We start from the raw sequence: 18747 nt of genomic DNA on the forward strand, positions 1-18747 counted from the left end.
GTCCTTCCCCACCCCCCGGTGTAAGGCGGCCGGCCGCGGAGCAAGATGCGGCGCGGCGCCCTCCCGCTGGCAGCATGAGCCTGTCCTTCCTCGGCCTCCTCTTCCTCGCCCTCCTCGCCCGCGCCAGGCGGGAGCAGGTGCCCGGCGGGGCGCCGGCGGGCCGCGCCGCCCCCGCGCCTTCCTCCTCCTCCTCCTCCTCCTCCTCCTCCTCCTCCTCCTGGGCGGCGGCGGCGGCGGCGGGGCCGAGCCGCTTCCCGCGGAGCCGCCCGGGGCGCCGCCGGGGCCGCCTCTACTGCCGGGTGGGCATCGGCTTCCACCTGCAGCTGCACCCCGACGGCCGCGTCGACGGCGCCCACCACGCCGGCCCGCTCAGTAAGTGCCTTCCCCACGCCCGGGGCTGGGGCGGGGGGGGACGGGGGGGACCCGCTGCCCGCTGGGCGACGAGCCCCTCCGGCGCCGGGGGGGCTGGGGGCGCCGGGCCCCCCCCCCCCCAAGCAGGCTCCGAGGGGGGCCGTGAGCAGCGGGTCGCTGGGTGCCGTCGCGGGGGCAGAGCCTGGGCCGAGCAGCCCCCGGTGACGGCGCCCCGCTGCCTTCGCCCACCTTCAGGCGGTGAACCGGGGCTGGTGGAGGCCCGTGCGCGGCCCCGGGCTTCGCGCTCGACCCACGCATCCGACCCACGCGTGGGGCGGCAGGATGCTCACCCGGCCTCTGCCTTTGACTCCCTACGCTCTTTTTCCCCCCCCCCGCCATCGGGTCTCCGTTTAACTCTTCCGTTCGCTCCTCCGCGTCCTCCTCCTTCGAGCAAAGCAACGGGATCCGCTGGCTTGAAAAACAGGACCCGGGCTGACGTTGCCCAGGCAGCGCGTTGCGTGTCGTCGCGGCGGGAGCTGCTTTGCTGCCGGGGGGAGGAAAGCGGCTGAAGGGTGCCCGGGAGAGCCCCGTCCCGGCGTCACCCCGGGAGCGCTCGCCGTTTCGCCCGGGCGACGGGGGCTTCCCGGCGGCCGGGGTTTCGTGCGGCCTCCGGCCTCGACGGCAGCGGCGCTGGCAGCACGCGTCGTCGGGTCTCCACCGCCTCGTTTCGGGTGCCCCGGTGTCGGTGGGGGGAGACCCCGGGGTGCGAGAGGGCGAGACCGGCTCGGGGGGGCCGAAGCGGCTGCCCAGGCGCTGCCGAGGGAGACGGCAGCGCTGGGGACCCCGGCGCAGCATCGCGGGCGCGACGCGTGCGGGAGGCGGCGGCGGAGGCCCCGTCCGTAGGGAGGCCGCAGGCACGCGGTCGCTCTGGCCTTGCTCGACTTCTTGCCCCCCCCTCACCTTGCCCCCCGCCCGGATTTCGGAGACGGGCTCCGCGCTGGCGGGCCCGAGCCGTTTGCCCGGCTCTGCGGGTGCTTTTGTGCCGCCGGACCCGACGCCGTGTCCGCAAGCGCGGCCGCTCCGCGGCTCGGCTGGCGGTGGCCGTGGCAGAGCGAGGGAGCCGGGAAGCGGCGACGCAGGCGTGCCAGGGCGCTTGCTGCTTTGTTTTGCTCTTCGGTCACGCTGTGGAAAGAACCGTGATTTATTTTGGGATTTCTGTCGTCCTAGGTATTTTGGAAATATTTGCTGTGTCTCAGGGGATTGTAGGAATACGAGGAGTTTTCAGCAACAAATTTTTAGCGATGTCAAAAAAAGGAAAACTCCATGCAAGTGTAAGTAAACCCCCCCTTCTCAGTATGTCTTGTCTATCAAAGGCGGCGTGACAGCCCCCCGCACACGGGAGCTCGGGCGATGCCGGGGGCCCCGAGCGGCTCCGGCCACCGAGAGGGCTGCAAAGCGCCCCGGGCTCCGCAGCGCGAGGCGGCGGGGGCCGAGGGGACGCGTCCCCCCGATCGGAGCAGGTAGCGCAGCCGGGGCGGGGGGGAAAAGGGAGTTTTTGGGAAAATCCCCTGCCTCGGCCCCCGCGGGAGCAGGGAAAGGGCCCGCGAGGCCCTCGGGAGCCCCAAGCCGTCCTCGCCGGTGGCGCGAGCAGACGTGACGGTCGGGCTGAGGGTTTACAGCCGATACATTGGCGTGGTAGGCGGAAGCTCTGGTAGCCGCCTGGAAAAATCACGGTAACTCTCGTTTCTGCACGTTTCTTTCCTTCTGTCTTAGTTTTATTACAGATTGAATTAAGTTGGGGTTTTTTTTCCTGTCTTTTTTATACCAAATGAATCCTGGGAGTTGATTTCGTGTCCTTTTTCAAGTCCAGGGTACCGCTTCCTGATTTTTTCTGTTCATCTTGCAGATAACGTAAATGTAGATTAAAATATTTGCCGTGCTTATGTAGAAACCATTCTCTCAAAGTATATAAACGCAGCGTCCGGAGAACGACGTGTTTAATGCAATCTCTGGTATGGCCTGTCGTGCAAATCGGTTCCCAGGGCGTGAATTCAGGGCTGGCAGCGGGGAGGCTTTTCCCCTAAGAAGCAGCGAGTTCCTGCCCCCGTGCTATGAAATAAGCTTCACCCTTGTGAAGTGGCTGCTACTGCTGCTGCCACTGCCCGAGTCCACAAATTGCCTGAAACTGAGATTTATGGACTCGCCTCTCCCTCTCTTGACTCTTATCGGAGTGTTGCTCCTGAAACCTAATGATGCCTAAAGGGTGAGCGTATCATCGCTTATTTTAGCAAACTAAACAGCAGCAGGAAGGTAGAAATGGCTGCGAGGAGGCAAAGGCGGCAAAGAGGGAAGGAGAAGGGAGAGCAAACTGGCGAAGCACAGGCAGAGAGTAGAGGAGCAGATAAAACAGAAGGCCCAAAAAAAAGGCAGAAAGAGAAGCAGACTTCGAGCAAGAGTGTCGGGGGGGGTGAGGTGCAGGATAGGTGCTAAAAGGGTGGTGGCTGGAGCTGTCGGCATGGCATTAGGCTGCTGCGCGGTGGCGCGTCGCCCATCCCGGGGGGATTTTAGGGGCCTGCCGGGGGTGCCCAGACCGCAGCCCGTTTGACCGAGCGGCGGTACTGAATTAACCCGTCCTCCCCGAGGGGTCGGACACCGCAGGTTTGCGGCAGCAGGGCTGCTCGGCTAAACCCCGGGGAGCGGAGGGGTTTCCCGCCCCAGACGGGGACTCGGCACGGGATTTTGCACGCGAGAGCCTTCCTAAGAGGGAAAAAGCTGTTTCAGCTCACCATCACAGGTTTCCCTCGGCCGTGGCTTCAATAGCAGGAGAGGACGGAGCGGGGGCCAAGCCCCCCCGTATAAATCTCGGGGCGGCGGGGCAGGAGCGCGATCCTCGCGTCCTGCAGCGCCTCTCCTCCTCCGTGCCGTACAAGGGAGCCGTTATTCGAGTTTAAGTCTCGATTTACGCCTCAGCACAGGCCCAAATTAAATTAGGGCCTCGTCAGGGTGCGGCTAATCGTCGCCCAACAAAGCCCCGCGTTATGAATGGGCATCGATTAGGCGGGTCAGACCGCGGGGTTAGGACGCACGACTCCCCGCTCAGATGAAAGCGGTGAATTTGTCGAAACTTGACCCAAATGTCTGAAGACCGCCGGGCTCAGTGACGCCGCTAACGCGGAGCCAGCATCTGTTGTTCTTCCCTGGCTCGGCAGGATGAAGTTATTTCATGGCCTAATGAGTTTTAAGCAGCGCAAGGCGAGCCCTGCGCCTGTCGCTCACCGCCGCGCTTTGATACGACGGTCACCCCGGCGACTTGGTGCCGGACGGCAGATAAAAGCAATTCCTGCGGTTATTTGGGCTCCTTCGCCGGCACCTCGCTGGGCGCCGCGTTATCGGCGCTCGGCGCGTCCTGCGGGCCCTCGTTCCTTCTGATGGCAGCTTAATTAAATTATCAAGTGGTTCATTTTTAGACGCTGGATTCGGAAGTAATACTGCTGGCAATTATCGGTTCCATGCACAGATGGCTCCTTCCTCGTTTTTAAATCCTCGGTTACATGTTTGAACGTTATTAGCATTAAACGGGCAAGAACTGGTTGGCTTTGAGCGCAGGAGGGGCTGGCACGAACGGGAGAGCAGCGGGACTTGTCCACCGGGCTCGAAGGCAATTTGCCTTTCTTAAGAATTGCGCTGAATTAATAATTGCAGACCAAATGCCGTGGTCCTCGCTCGGGCGGATCCCCGTTGAAGTTAATTTTGAAGTTTAAGGGACTTGGGGATGGCTCTCTGCGGCTGGCTCGGGCTTTGCTGCGGCGCCTGAACCCCGGCCAGCGTGCGGGGGCCGGGCCGGGCGCGAAGCCGCCGGGGAAAGCGGCCTTTCGCAGCTGAGGCGTTGCCAGCGTTCAGCTGAAACGCTTGGAGACGGGGAAACCTGCCCAGGTGGTGATGAAGCAGTTGTTTGCCAACTCTTAATAGCGAAACAAGTGAAAGAAGAATTTGTTTCTTTCCTTTCTCCCTGCAATCTCTCCTCTGCCGAGCTTTACGGTTCTGCAAGGACCTGCGTGGCTAAAACACCGAGGAAGAGCTCGCTGCCGTTGAGTCAGGCCGTTCCTGGCTGCTCGTTCGGGTCGCGTCACAGCCCCGGCGCCTTCACCGTGGGCCCGACTCGCTGCCCCTGCGCACGCTCTCGGCTGAGGACGGCTCGCAGGACGAGGGGCTCGGACCCGCGCGCGGACTTGGCCAGAGGAAGATGATGGCCTTGTAGGCATCGCGCTGGGCTGGCACGCGGGACGCTGTGGCTTCCCTCGGCGGGGCCGGGCGAGCGGCGCAGACGCCCTGCCGAAGCCCCGTGAAGGGGCGCGAGGAGGAGCGTGATGCCCTGCCGCAAGGGCGCCCGCTCCCATCCCTCCTCGGTCCTCCTTGCCGCGCCGGCCCCAGCGCCGGGGCTGTGGGCACCTTTGCACGTCCCTGCGGCGGCGGGGGGGCACGTGGCGCGAGCGGGCGCGTCACGCGCTGGAGGTGACGGTTTCCAGCCAAGGGGCATCTTCCCGCCTCTCGGTTTTCGAGGGCGGGAGCCGAAACTGTGTCGTCTTCCAGGACTGTTGTTTTCCACGGTTGCGCTGATGCTCGGGCTGAAAAACTCTGAGGCAAAAGCCCTTCACCCCGCTTGCTCTTTTCGTGGAAGAAAGCTCCGCGCGTCTCCCCCGTACCCTGCTCTCGCTGCTGGGCCGCAGGAGAGCGCGTGCGGCTTCCCCCTCCTGCCCCTCGCGGTAGCCCGGCCGCGGCCGGGAGCCTCCCCGCCTGCCCCAGCTTTCGCCGCTGACGTGCAGGGAGCGTTTCCCCGCAGAGCAGTCCCGGCGCTGACTTGTTGTCTTCCCTCAGGCGCACCGGCACCCGACGCGGGTGGCGGGAGGGCTTCTGCGCAGCCTCCTTCCCGCTGCCTCTCCCCATGCGGCTGCGCTCCGCCAGCCCCGCGGGGCCTCCCGAAAGCCTTGATGCAGCTGCCGAGGAGCGCAGCAGCTGCCCGTCCGCGCCCGGACGCGCGGGAGCGGGCCCTGAGCGCCAGCTCGTGTTCACCACGCGGCCCGCAAAGCCCGCTTGAGCCCGCGGCAGCCTCGCGTCTGAGGGCCCTGGCGGCCTGGGTTCCCGGGGCAGCCGGGCGTCCTCACGCACACCAAGGCCTGTTCTTGCCGTTCACCCGAGTCCCCCCAGGAAAGAGCGGGGCTGCTTCAGTGCCCTCGCACGAGGTGCCGGCGGCACGGCCAAGTCTCCGCTCCCAGCCCAGCCGGGCCGGGGATGAGCGGGGGCGGAGGGGGGGTGACTTGGTGGCAGGCGCCCGCCGCACGGAGCAAAGCTCCCCAGCGCTTTCGGGGGGCCCATCACACCGGGGAAAGCACCTCCGCACATCCCCTACCTGCAGGGATGTGTGTCCCCCCCCCCCCCCCCCCCCAAAGCATCGCCACAGGGTTGTTTGAAATCCAGGGAAACTATATCCCAGAAAAATACGCTGCTATATCCCAGAAGAATATGCTGGTAAGTCAGCATATGCTGAGTATCATATTAGTCTTGGGGGTCAGCTATCCCTAAAGCCTCCCCTTAGAGGGGCGATGTGGGGGCTGCCCCGTGCCCCGCGGCTGCAGGTTTTAGCGCTGCAGAGAGCAACAAGGCTTTCGCTGCAGATCTTTATGTTGAGAAGCAGAGTAGTCACGCGTGGGCGAAACAGCACGCTGGGTCATAAGAGGCTGGGAAAACCAAAACATGCAGTCGAGATCACGTTTCTTCCAAGCAAAGCGCAAAAGGAGACTTAATTCTAAGTGTTACGGGAGAAAAAGATGTACTGTGGGTCAAGGACACCATCATTTGAATTGTAGGACTCGACTTCTCTGGTTAAATTAGGGGTTTAAAAGTGATACTAAGCCAAAAGGCTGTTCTAACTGGTTAGAAAACATTGGGTTTTTCTTTGTTGCTTGGCATTGCCTTGGGTTCCTAAGCTAAAAAGCTCAGCATCCGTTTCAAAGTAATAGTCTGAATGCTTTACTTGGCAATCAGACTTTGATGCACCAGAAATCATTTTAGAAGATAACACGACCCCAATTCACTTTTTCTTTATCAGATTAAAAAAAATGGGCAAGTATTTCAGAGCAGCTGCTGAAGAATGCAGCTAGGTATCACAGTGCCACAGATACCTGGAGTTTTACAGCTCTGTTTTTGTATTTCTGCATGTGCGGGTTTTTTTCCCTTAACAACGGTAAGAGCACGGGCTTCACAATGTTCAGCGTTTCCTCCAAAGTAACGAATACTTAGTGTTTTGTGCTTTCACCTGGGGCCAGGACTTGCTTGATACACGTTGTATTTTCTACCTGAGGTCTGACCACAGTAAAACTGCTGTCTCTCTCTGTCTGCTTGTGTCAGGCCCTAATCCTGCTTCCTCATCGGTCTGCACAAGAAATGCTTTATTTTTCTCAGGCCAAACGAGAGTCAAGCTGGGATTTCCAAAGCTGGCCAGGCCACGTGAGCTTGGCCTGGCCGGGAGCTGGTCACGGGTCCCATCTCGCCTCAGAGGGTCCTGACACCTGTGGTCCCTCTATGGCTGACGCCCATGTCCAAGCCAGTCTCTAGAAAGTGACCCCACTTCTACCAGGCAGAAATGAGCGCTCAGTACACACTTATTTTTCTGGGAGGGTGGGGAGCTGAAGGCTTCCTGAACATCAGTGTCACTCGGCGTCTCAGCAAGGCTGGGTCCTTTGCCAGCCGGCGCTGCCGTGTCTGAAGTCTGTGTTTCAGAGGGAGCTTGGCACTGCTGTAGCATCGCTCCAGAGTTGTTACCTGCTCTTATTTTGGTGGGTGTGACGTTGTGTGAACGGCGCTGGCATTTTACGGGGCGAGACACGATCTGCTCCCCGTGCAGCAGTCGGCAGGGGATGTGCGTGTTTGTGTGTGCATGCCGAGCGGTCGGTGGCCCTTGGCCTCGGGCCGGTTCGCGGGGTTGTGCCTGGTTCAGCCATGCCTTATGCCCTGCCGGCATGTCAGGGGCAGCCTTTCCCTGTGGTGGTCCAGGCCCAGGAGCGAGCACAACTGCCCCGCTTGTGAGAGGAAGCCATCTCTGGCTGCAAGTAATTTCTTAAGGTTATCAAGGGATAAGAGGCCCCAAGTTCATTTAAGGGAAAAAAAAAATCCAATACAATCAAAACTCTGCTCAGTGAAGCGATGAAAATCTGCATGCAAATTGCCTTTCCAGATTATTAAGCGATGATTCAGTGCAAAAGCCAGACCTGTGAGGGCAGGAATCCAGACAGAGTGAAGGTTAGGACCTAATATTCCCCAACGGGGCTGCTGCCCGGCAGATAAAGAGCCTCTGCCTATGTGCTTTGGGTAGGAGAGGCAGGAGGAGAAGTCACGTGTGAAGGCTGCAGTTGCTGAGGCTGGCGAGGGATAGGCGCTCGCAGCCTCCCTTTCCAAGGAAGCCCCCAAAAAGGGCGCTCGAGTTAGGTTTTTAACGATGTCTCGGTTGGCAGATTTCCCCAAACGTGGGGCAGCCGGTGGCCTGGGAGGGGATTTCTGAGCACCCCTCATGGCTGAAGGCCGTTTGGCCGTTTGTTTTAGGAGCCTTGAACCCAGGCAAGCAGCGGTGGCCAGCTCTTTGGCCGGGGAAAGGCGCAGGGGGTGGGCGAAACACTGGCTTTTCGGTAAGCTTCTCTGTCTGGGTTTGCTTCCCCAGGCCAAGTTCACCGAGGACTGCAAGTTCAGGGAGCGCTTTCAGGAGAACAGCTACAACACGTACGCCTCGGCGGCCCACCGCAGCCAGCGGTCGGGCAGGGAGTGGTACGTGGCCCTCAACAAGCGGGGCAAGGCCAAGCGGGGCTGCAGCCCCCGCGTGAAGCCCCAGCACGTCTCGACCCACTTCCTGCCGCGCTTCCGGCGCGCCGAGCAGCCCGAGCTCGCCTTCACCGTCACCGTCCCCCAGAGGAAGAAGCCCCCGGCCCCCGCGCCGGCAAAACCCCCGGCGGCCGCGCCGCGCAGAAACCCCGCGCCCGTCAAGTACCGCCTCAAGTTTCGCTTCGGGTAGGCGCCACGGAGGGCAGCCGCTCCCCGGGACGGGGCCGTGGGACGGCGCGGGATAGCCCCCGCTTCAGCGGGGCTCCTGCTGCATCGCCGCGCGATGGCCGGCAGCAGGACCCGGAGCCCCGCGCCGAGAAGGCCCTTGCTGCGGTTCGGAAGGACGTGAGGAGGCTTTTGGGTTTGCCTTAAATAGCTTTCTTGGGTTCCTGTTCTGGTTTTCACTCTCCAAAGCGTTGCGACCGTCCCGTCCCTTTGGAAGCACAGGCTGGAGCTATTGCACTTCTGCTTTCCAAAGAACAGACTTGTGATGTAGAGAAAATATCCTATGAACTTTGGGTTAGTTTTGTTGCTGAAAGAAGCAGAAAGGTACCTCTACGGCGAACTTATTTTCTTACCTTATTTTAGGTGATGACACTGGTGACAATCATTTTCATACAAGAAATGTGTTCAGCGCCGACACATTACATGCATTTTTTTTTCCTTGCATCTCCTCCTCTTTGCTGCACTTTTGACTTCCGACCATACCTCAGCCATGGTAGATTCAGGTCTGTCGACTTAAAAATCTAGTTTGCCTACTCTTACAAATCAACTTCTCCCTTCCAGAACAAAACAACAAAACCAAGCCCTACACGTTCACCTTATGGGTGACACTGGGTGGGGGGGAGTCTAATCCTCTTTGGCAATACTTTTTCCTTTTTTTCTTTTTTTTTCCCCGGAGGTTTCAAGTTTGGGGAAGGGAATTTTTCCTAGACAAGCAACCCTGACCCTCGTCTTGTCTCTCCTACTCTTTCTTGAACAGCTGGAAGAGTAAGTCTTACTCTGTCCATCAACGTATCCCTGGGAAGTCTGTGTTTAAAATACCTCTGGCATGACCCTGTAGCATTCCTGCTATTATGGGTCCGCAGGGAGGGAGCTGCGCTACGGGAGAAGCGGAGGGAGGCCAGCCGGTGTATCAAGTAACCGCCGGCAGGGCCGCGGCGCGGCATCGAACGTGGCTGTGGTCACTGCCCCAGGGAAATAAAAGCTCTCCTGAGGCGCCTGCCCCGAAGGGAAAGGGTCCCGCGACGGGGCCGGGCCGGGACCGAAGGGTGGGCAGGACGCTGCCGCGATCGACCCTAATCCCAGCTCCGGATGGAGCGACACGGGTTTACGCTGGGAGCGCTTTGGGCTTACTATCACCCAGCACGGGGGTAGCTCTGCGGTGCATTAGTTCCTACGGTTTACAGGATTTATTTATTTTTTATTGCATCAGCATTCATAATACACTTATGGAAAAAAAAACATTTTATAGTAAACGTGGCAAGATGGCAATAAACAATCTTGTAGCTACTTGAATCTTGGAAGTATTTTTTCCCCCTGAGGTAGTCGTATGGCTTTTACTGTTGAATAGTTTTTCAGCTGTGTTGTTATCTATGAAGTAATTATGCATATAAAGTTTTTATCAGCATCTAGCTGTGTTAGGTATGTGAAGAAGACAGTAGAGTCAAAACTCACCAGTTAAGCCTTAATAGAAGTCTAGCCTGGCTTGCAATAGTAGTATCCATACTTAAATGAGCTGCACTAGCATTGTAGTTGCGGATCAGCAATAACAAAGGCAGGCAGTGCTGTCTAGCGTTTTACCAAAATCTGAAAATCCCACACATGGGTATTTCCATTTAAAGCATCGTTTTTCACCCATCATCATCCTGAATGGCCTCTGTGCGGGTGTATCCATCCCATTCGGCGGGGAAACTGAGCACACTCGGAAAGTCTTTCTATTTTTAATACGGGGAAGTAAATGATTTTGCGTAAGGGCGTACACTATACGTACTGGAATGGATGGTGACGCCGGAATAAAATATAATCGTGCTTCATTTTAAAACATGGTTGTGTAATCTCTTGTCGTCTGTCTGCTGTCCTAGGTTTTCTCCCGAACGTGAAAAATGAACGTTGCTAAATTAGCCACTACACATGTTTTTGTAAGAGGCTTTGGCAGACGTGATATCGCTGCCAGGATGGAGTGAAGCAAAATTAGTGCACATGCTCCCTTTGTATTACATGCTCCACATATTTTGCGCCGAGACAAACCTCCCAATCACTTATCTTGTGCAGTTGTTTGGACTTGATTAACAGCGGCAAAGTTAAAGCAGAACAACGGTGTATTATGCACACCAGTGCCCAGCAATTTCAGCTGTGAAAGCCCAACTACGGATTTAAAAAATTCAAATAAGGCTCCTTATCTGCAGCTTCGCAGCCAGGCACAATTAGGTGTAATTAATGCTCAGCGAAGCATAGGGCCACCTAAATTAACTAATTGAATGAAAACATTTGCAGAAGACGCGCAATACGGCGCCTTCCTCAGCCCTCAGCGGCTGGGGCACGCGACGTGCGCAGAGGTAGGCCGGGTGCCTGGGACGAGACCTCCCTTTGCGGCTAAAACAGCAGCGAACGACGTGTCGTCGCTTCGCTGGCATTGCTTCCCCTAACAAAAGGCGAGAGAGGGCTTTTTTTAGAAAAAACTCTTGCCAATAACTAGCCTATATGACCAAAAAAAGACTTGATTGGCGTATTCCTTGGCAAAAACCGCTTCGAAACTGCGACAGCAGCGTTAAATGTTTGCTATAGCAACGACGTGAATGTAAAGATTGTGCTGTTCTTGGGGCAGCAACATGCTTGCGGTCTAGCAGTGAGAGAGTCCGGGTTTCGGGAAGCCCTCGACCCGGAAAGCACCAGCGCGCAGCTATCCCCGTAGAAAAGGAGCTGTAATTTCTGTTATTTCTGTTATCAGGTTTCAGCGCACTCAGGTGAAACTGGGCTGAGGAAGCAGCACAACGCTGCTTTTTTTCTCCAGGGGACAATTACACCTATGTTTTTCTAGCAGTCTTTTACCTTCCAGGAAGTCTCCTGCTCGTGCATTGAAATCCCATACTTTACAGTGTTATTTTTAATAGGCAATGCCTGACTGGTGTAGTTGCTGTGGTCTCGTTGATCTGGAGTTGAAGGGAGAGTGCAGCTGGGATTTTAGTGGCAATATTGGACGCGTTTAACTAAAACCCACAAAGCCCTTCAGAGCGGATGAGGAACCTGCCTGAGGAGCAGGCAGGAGTCTATCTGGGATCACAGGGAATTTTACTTCTTCCAGCCTATGTCCCGTAGGGCGAGCTGTGCCTGGGCCCTTCGCCAGCCGAGAGGGGTTTCTGACAAGCTTCTCAAGCATTGCCCTGAAAACGTGCTGCAAAACCACAGCTACAAACAGAAGCAGCAGGTGAAAGATGCTGACGTGACACGGAGCTGAGCCCTGGCGAACATCTCCGCTGCGGGCAGTACCATGGTGCTACCGCGCCAGTTCGGCTCATAGGTTTTACCGCTCGAGACTATTAATGTGCGGAGCACAGGGAGGAGCCTGCCTGAAGCTCCCAGACCAATCCCTCCGCCTCCATCCCCTCCGCACCTGGGATCAGCGCTCAGCAGAGCTCTTTGGGTGCCTTTTGAGTCCATGAACCGTGGAGCGATGGAGTGAGGGAGGAGGGCTTTGCGTGAGGGAAGGAGGACCGGAGAGCCTCAGCGTTTGGACCAGTGATTGCCTTGGAGGTGCAGTGTGAGAAGTGGCGTATGCAACACCAGCCAGCGCCTCAAAAATCAGAGCAATGCCCCCGGTGAGCCTTGCACTCTTCTGGCCCTCAACTCATCTTTGCTGCCACTGATTTGCTCCCACCCCTGCCCCTTTTTGTCTTTTTTCACCTTCTCTCCTCCTTGGCAAATGCCGCAGGGCACGGCGTGCTTCCTGGAGCCACGGCACGCTCGGTGTCTTCTGCACGCTGCCCACGTGCTTGCTGCTCGCTGTTCACCGTAACTGCCCGTGGTCGCGCCCCACCTGCACCAGGGCTTGGCGGGGGGCAGATGAACACTCAGCTACTCTTTTTTTCCCCGCTTCTGCTCCTGTCGTTTTGCTGAAGCCGTTATCGCTATCGCTCACCAGGAGGGGCGATGAGGGCCGTCTGCCCGGTCTCGTGTGGGCGAGAGGGGAGCAGCGGGCGTCCGGGGGCATGGCACGGCTCTCACGGCCTCCTGTCATTTCAGTGCAAAACAGTTGCACCGTGAAGGCCGTTGGTGAAATGTTTACATTGTACTTTGGGTTTCCACCTTGCTGGATCCTCCAGCCGGGCTGCAAGTGTAAGCACCAAGAAGCCTATAGCCAGCTAGCAACAAAATAAAGGGGATAAAATAAGGAGGACTGAGGGCAAGGAGAAGAGAGGGAGCTGCCAGGGGGACAGCAAAGGGGCTGTGTGGGAATGAGGACGTGAAGAGCATGACGGCCTCCTCTCTGGTAAAAGGTGGGGGATATCTGGGGGGGCTACATGGGGGGGGAGCCAAAGGGTGCCTGAGGGTCTGGCGCAGCACCCATGGCAGTGGGAACTGCGCTGGACAAGTGCCGTTGCTGAGGTTCGCTGCGGCTGAGCGCTGCCTGGCCCTGCGAGCCGGTTTTCCTGGCGTGCTTGGGGAGGAAAGCAGAGCAGTACCACTGCAGCCAGGCCGCCTCCATCACTGTGTTATCGGGCACAGGCTTGCGGCCAGGGTAAAAGAAGGCTGCAAGGTGTGGGTGGCCCCACTCAGGTGGGGGGTTTGTTGGGGGGGGGATTTGAAAGGCTGGGCATTGGTCAGCCTGGGGCTATTGCTGCTCATCCGAGGAGAGGGCCTGGGAACTCCTGCTGTCTCTCTCCAAAGCTGATACTGGGAAAGATGACTTCTCCAGTCCACGGTATTGGATGGCCTCATGGTCTCTGTCCCCTGCCTCTGTTGGGGTTATGAACGCTATTTGCCTACCGTGCTGCTTCATTTGCCTCTCGGATGAGGAAAGAGCATCTGTATATCCATGTAGGTATGCATCCGAATGTCTTGACTTTCCCCGGTGCCTGGAAAGCTCCAGTGCCAGGAGATGCATCCACCACCGCCGAGGGAAAGGCCTTGTGCCCCTCGGCATGAGGGTGCTGTACCTGTATCACCACCCTGCAGCAAGGGAAAGAGGCGGCCCTGCCAGTAGGTATGTTGTGTTCGTTAGCACCTTGTTTTTTCCCTCAAACGCAGGCTCCCCTTTCCTTGGCAGTCCCTGTTTTCAAGCCATCATCAACATTTGGGCTGCCTCGGAGGAGGTGGTGACTTGCCTCGCTGCTGCAGTGACGTGCATCTCGGGCACGGGGCGGCTGCGTTTCCCCAGAGAGCCTCGCAGCACTGTCTCCAGCCTTTCCTAAAACCATTAGCTCCTAACCCTTTGCCGTGGAGCATCTGTTTTTAACGTGCTGTTCTTTGCTTCAGCCCATCCTTCAGCTTCTCTCTGCTGGGATTAAAGTAGTCCTTTTCCCTTCCTTCCTTTGCCAGGTAACAGGAAAGCTGATCTATCACACACAGCTAACATGCACCAGCCCTTAAAGCAGATCACCTGGCACTGCTGAACCTCCACTGGGTATTTGTGACTTCATTAGTACAATGATTATTACAATAAAACTGCTATAGTTAAGAGCTAAATACTATGACAAACAGCAGCTTGGTGACAACATCAGAGAAAAGACTAATTCAAATCACTGTAAATCAAGTGGACTTAAAAATCCCTCATGTTCCCTTCTGGCCATTTTTTGCCACTGAAATTAAATAGGTTTGCTTAATAAAAGAAGACTGACAGCATGAAGAAGTTGGTAAGTATCTTACACTGAATTAAAAATAGTCTCATAATTCTGATTTAGAGGGGATCACAGCAATCAAGGAACCAAGGAAGAAAGTCAGAGTGTTTTGGTGGCTTTATTTTAATGGTTGGAGAAGATGTGAGGAAATCTCTTAAACCCATGTGAGGAAATCTCTTAAACCCTGAAATGGGAATGTATTTCAGTTGACACACAAACACTTGCTTAAATCTTTGATGGGGAGTTCATGGCTGTGGATATTTTGAGAGCCTTCTAAGCAATCAATACACTTTTTTTTAGTGCACTGTATTTCAAAAGTGTGTTCAGTGTCACTTAACTTTTATTTACAGCTGTAAATTAAATTTAAACATTTGGGCTTTTTTTTTTTTTTTTTAAACCAGCAGAATTGAGGTCACGTTGGTTTTGCCATTTGCTTTCTGAACATGATGAGAAGCTCAAAAATGGCTAAGAAAGCATACATACTCTTTTGCACTCCTGCTTCAAAGGAAATGGGGAGTCTCTACTGGATTTCAGCAAAAAAGGATTTTTCAGAGAAAGTATAAAATGCTGCAATGTTTCCCTTCTTATTTCATGCTTGTTTGCAGAACTTAGGCTTCTATAATGTTTAGAGTATTACTCTTTTGAAATCAACTTTGGAAACGGTATGGTTGGTATTTTGACCTAAGGGAAGAAGAATTGCTGTGACAGTCCAGGAAAAAAAAAAGGCACGGAGTCCTGCTTCCTGGTCCAAAGACACAAATTATTATGTCAGCCTCTCATATTTCATTTGAATGGATTTATAACTTGGACTTCGAAATCAACGGGACTAATTGCTAGAATCTCAAACAGATTTTTGTGCTTATCTTACACAGAAGCTCTTCCTCTTGCCATTACATCTTGTTGTGCGTGGAGTAAAAACCTGTTGAGCACATATTTGATTAACACTGTATGAGTATTAAACGGTGGGTGCTACGTAAGTTAATAAGAAGTCTGGGTGCCTATTATTTTTATTAAGGTACCAGCCTGCAGTCAAAACCCAGTCACAGTTCCCTTGAAGCAGGTGATCACATGCGCACAGTGAGGAGCGGTGCTGTCCTAAAAAAGGCTGCCGCCCAAGCGAACACAACAGAGAACAGAAGATGGAAGAAACCATTCTTTTGGATTTAAAGATGGAGCAATCAGTTGCAGGAGTAAAAAGGTTTGAAAACTTTGGGCCAGGAACTAAATAGGAAAGCTCCGGCTGCCAAGGCACAGTTTGGACCCTAGCTATGACATGGAGGTTGTTCTGTTGAGTAAAGGAGGACTCTTCTGGCTTATTTTCCATCCCGGTGCAGGAGTAGGTCAAGTCCCGTGTGGTGGGGTGGTCCCGGTGGCTGCATAGGGTGACGTGCTCTTGTCCTCTGCAAGCAGCAGATGCCCTCCCACCGGCTCAGAGGTCAGCGGCTGATGAAGAACCATTGCTGAACTCTGTGGACAGGCCTTAGTGTGTGGTGGGACTTCGGGCAGGGCCGTGGGGTGCTTCCCGTGGGGGGAAGGTGCTCCCTGGAGGAAGGGGGCTTTGCTGTGCCTCTTTTCAGGGTGCCTATATTGCAAAGTGCTGGCTGAGCTTGGGGATTCGTTGTCCTGGGCGAGGGTTAGGGCGGCTGCCTGGGGTGCCCCTTCTGCCCCGCCGTGGAGGTTTTGGCCGGCTCTACCCGGCCAGCTGTGAGAAGCGAGACAGCAGCCGCGTTTTTTTGTTTGTTTGTTTTTTAGCCGGGCAAGTGAAGCAGAATGAATGTTTTTTCATTAACATATAATCAGGACAGACTGCTGGATTTCCTTCAGTGACGGACCAGAAGCCCGTGATTCAATTTTAATCAATGATCAGCTTCACAGTAGGTCTGATATAAGCATCGCAGTGGGCAACATCTCAACAGCCCCGTGAAATGGAAGCCAGACTTCCTGAGTCCCCCCCACCCCTTCGAGCAGATGTATAAAGTTAACCATTTGTAGGCCATGCTCATGGGCACAAGGCTTTATGCCTCTTGCTTGCCTCTGAACTTCTTGTCTGCAGTTCTTCATATCTAACTCTCCCCCCCTTTGATTTGCGTTTGGAATCATTTCTTACCTCAGTCTTTGTGGATGTAAAAACACTCAGACATTCATTCGGGGAAGCATTACATGGGGAGAGACTCAACGTCTCGAGTTCACTTAAAATCACAAAGTTGGGAGGTGTTGGCACAAATTTTATCTGTAATTCTCCAAGAAGTATCTAACTCCCTTTTTGCACTATAAAGCTGGTGTTTTACCCCAACTGGCTTGCTTGTCCATTAATACCTGTAAGCATGCAGAGTTGGTGCTAGCCACAGGGTACGCTGTTAACGTGTTACCTCCCCCCAGGGAATAAGTGCAAATTGAATTTATTAGCCAATGGGGGAAACACTGGTTTAAACACCTCATATTTAAAGAATTTGGACATTGGCCTGGGGTTGTTGGCTTGCCTTTTTTTCTTTTTTTTTAACCTACCATCTCTGAATTAATATTGTGGTTGTAGTGAAATGACATAAAACGAAACTGGAAACAAAGCTGGAAAACAAATGAAGGGAATTCATAAAGTCTTTTCCAAACAATTACAGACTTCAAAGTAGGCACAAGTATGTGTGGAATTAAGAGCTGGATCGCACACTTGCACAGTAGTTCACACCAAAAACTGCAAGCCATGTTCAAACAAACTCTCTGTGAGCTGCTGGGTGCCATGCAGACCGTGGCAGGGGGTGCAGCATGGAGCAAACTGATGCCTTTCCAGCGGTTTAGTTTTCCCTGTTATCATCACCAGAGCTGGGCTGTATTGAGGAGGTAGCAAGAAAATGGTGGGTAGACAGCTGTGAAGATCGAGGTGAGATGGCTGGAGGAGGAAGGAAGGAAGTCTGAAGCTATGCATTGAATAGCTTTGAGGGGCTGGGGTTGAATCCAAAGAGATATGTCAGTTCTCCAAATTGGCACTATACGTACGTGTACCATGTTTCCTGTTTCTGTAGCACTTTGAATCCTTCATTGTTTTCATGCAAAATGAAGAAAGCTTGGAGTCTGGGTTCAGTTGCAGATCTCGTTTTTTAAAATTCTGAACTGAAAAAAATGTTTCCCACCCCTGGCCATCTTCCCTGACGATGGCAAAGGCTCTTGGCGACGATGAGGCCAATTTGGGATCTGGAGCTTGTTACCTGCCTTTTGCCAGCCTGACAGGAGCTTTTGCAGTCTTTGCTCCACCTTGTTCTTGGTGTGGAAGTGTTCAGTATTCTCTGCTTGCAGGAAAAAAATGGTCCAGTAAGAGGTCATAGCAGGTTACACTTCACACGCTCTTCCAGACTGTCAGGTCTTTTCACGACCTTCTTCAAACAAAAGGACACAATATGGCTGACAATTATATCTGTTCCCAAAAGGATCTATTGGTCAAATGCCTAATGTGAATTCCTCCCCGCCTCCTGGACCACTGAGGTTCAAAAATCAGAGTCTGCCCATTTCTTTGTAACAATGCCTGAATCAGGTCACTTTCCCCCCCGCCTTCTACCAGGCACCCCTGCAGGGGTACATCATCTTCTAAATCTAAGCAAATATTTCCTTTGACAATACGGCGCTCCTCCCCCTTCAATTACTCCCAGTTCAGCCCCAGGATTTCACAGACCAGAGCCCTGCCGGGTATCCATTGACAGAGCCCCACTGAAGTGGGTTCGGGAGCGGTTTGTGTGCTCATCTATGCGCAGGAGTTGCTGTTGTCTGCCTCCAAAACGGGCTGCATTGTCTGCTTCTGCGGGAGGAACCTGCAGTGCTGAAGGCTAAATGATTTCATTTTCACCTCTCACAAGTGGGACAGCCAAAATGTTTGCACTTAGAATAGAGGCCTAAAATGAGGCAACTGCATCTTTTATTTTATTTTTATTTTTAAAGCTCATGAGGCAAAGCATGCTGGACCTGTGGAAGTTCAAAGTGAAGGCTGCAAGTGCTTCTATTGATGGGGAGGAAGAAAAGGAGGATAAAGGATTAATTGGTTTTCCAATTTGCTTTTGCATTTGCCACGGCTATTGGAAGGCTGCAGCTGCACAGTTACCTCTGGTTTTCTCCAGGGAAGAGCTAACTGAAAGACAACAATTTTGATGACAAATGCTATGGTGCTCTGGGAGACGGCACAGACACACGGCTCTCAGCCACTCACCGAGGTACTTCCGGGGACAATTAATCTGCCCTTACACTGAAATACGAACTGAACTGCTGTCGTACTAATAAAGAATTGCAAATTCTGTTACTAATAATAGAAGCCTCTGAGAAAGGCGGGGGGGAAAAGATGTGTTAGCCCTTATCTTCCTGCTGCTTGTTGCTTCTGCTTGTGGCGGGCTGCTGAAGATGCGCTAACTTCATCCTTTCATTTGTCCACTGTCATTCGTTACACAGTGTTTCCACGCTGGATCTTGTTAAAAATGCCAGATGGAAGCATTTCTTCTCACAGTAACCTTCACAACCGTTCATCAGTGATATCCCCCCCCCCCCCAACTAACACCCAGCCTTTTGGCCCCCGCCTCCACACACAACATCACGTGTAGGCATGGAAGCAGGCTGCTGCCAGGCCTCACTATTTCTAATTTTTTTAAACTTTTCACTGCTATTTGATGACCAGGACTCATAAAATAAAAGCAAGCAAATAAAAAAAAGGGAAATG

The 18747-nt window shown here is 54.4% G+C and overlaps 1 protein-coding gene across 1 annotated transcript; it reads left to right on the top strand.

Moving 5' to 3' along the window:
• Positions 1–24: 24 nt before the first annotated feature.
• On the top strand, positions 25–10264 carry FGF5 (fibroblast growth factor 5). The gene is made up of 3 exons (XM_064510395.1): positions 25–372; positions 1579–1682; positions 8063–10264. The coding sequence occupies exons 1-3, from the start codon at positions 75–77 to the stop codon at positions 8408–8410; spliced, it is 750 nt and encodes a 249-aa protein (XP_064366465.1). The 5' UTR covers positions 25–74; the 3' UTR covers positions 8411–10264.
• Positions 10265–18747: the final 8483 nt, after the last annotated feature.

The sequence above is a fragment of the Dromaius novaehollandiae genome, chromosome 4 (genome assembly GCF_036370855.1).
Source record: "Dromaius novaehollandiae isolate bDroNov1 chromosome 4, bDroNov1.hap1, whole genome shotgun sequence".
NCBI lineage: Eukaryota > Metazoa > Chordata > Aves > Casuariiformes > Dromaiidae > Dromaius > Dromaius novaehollandiae.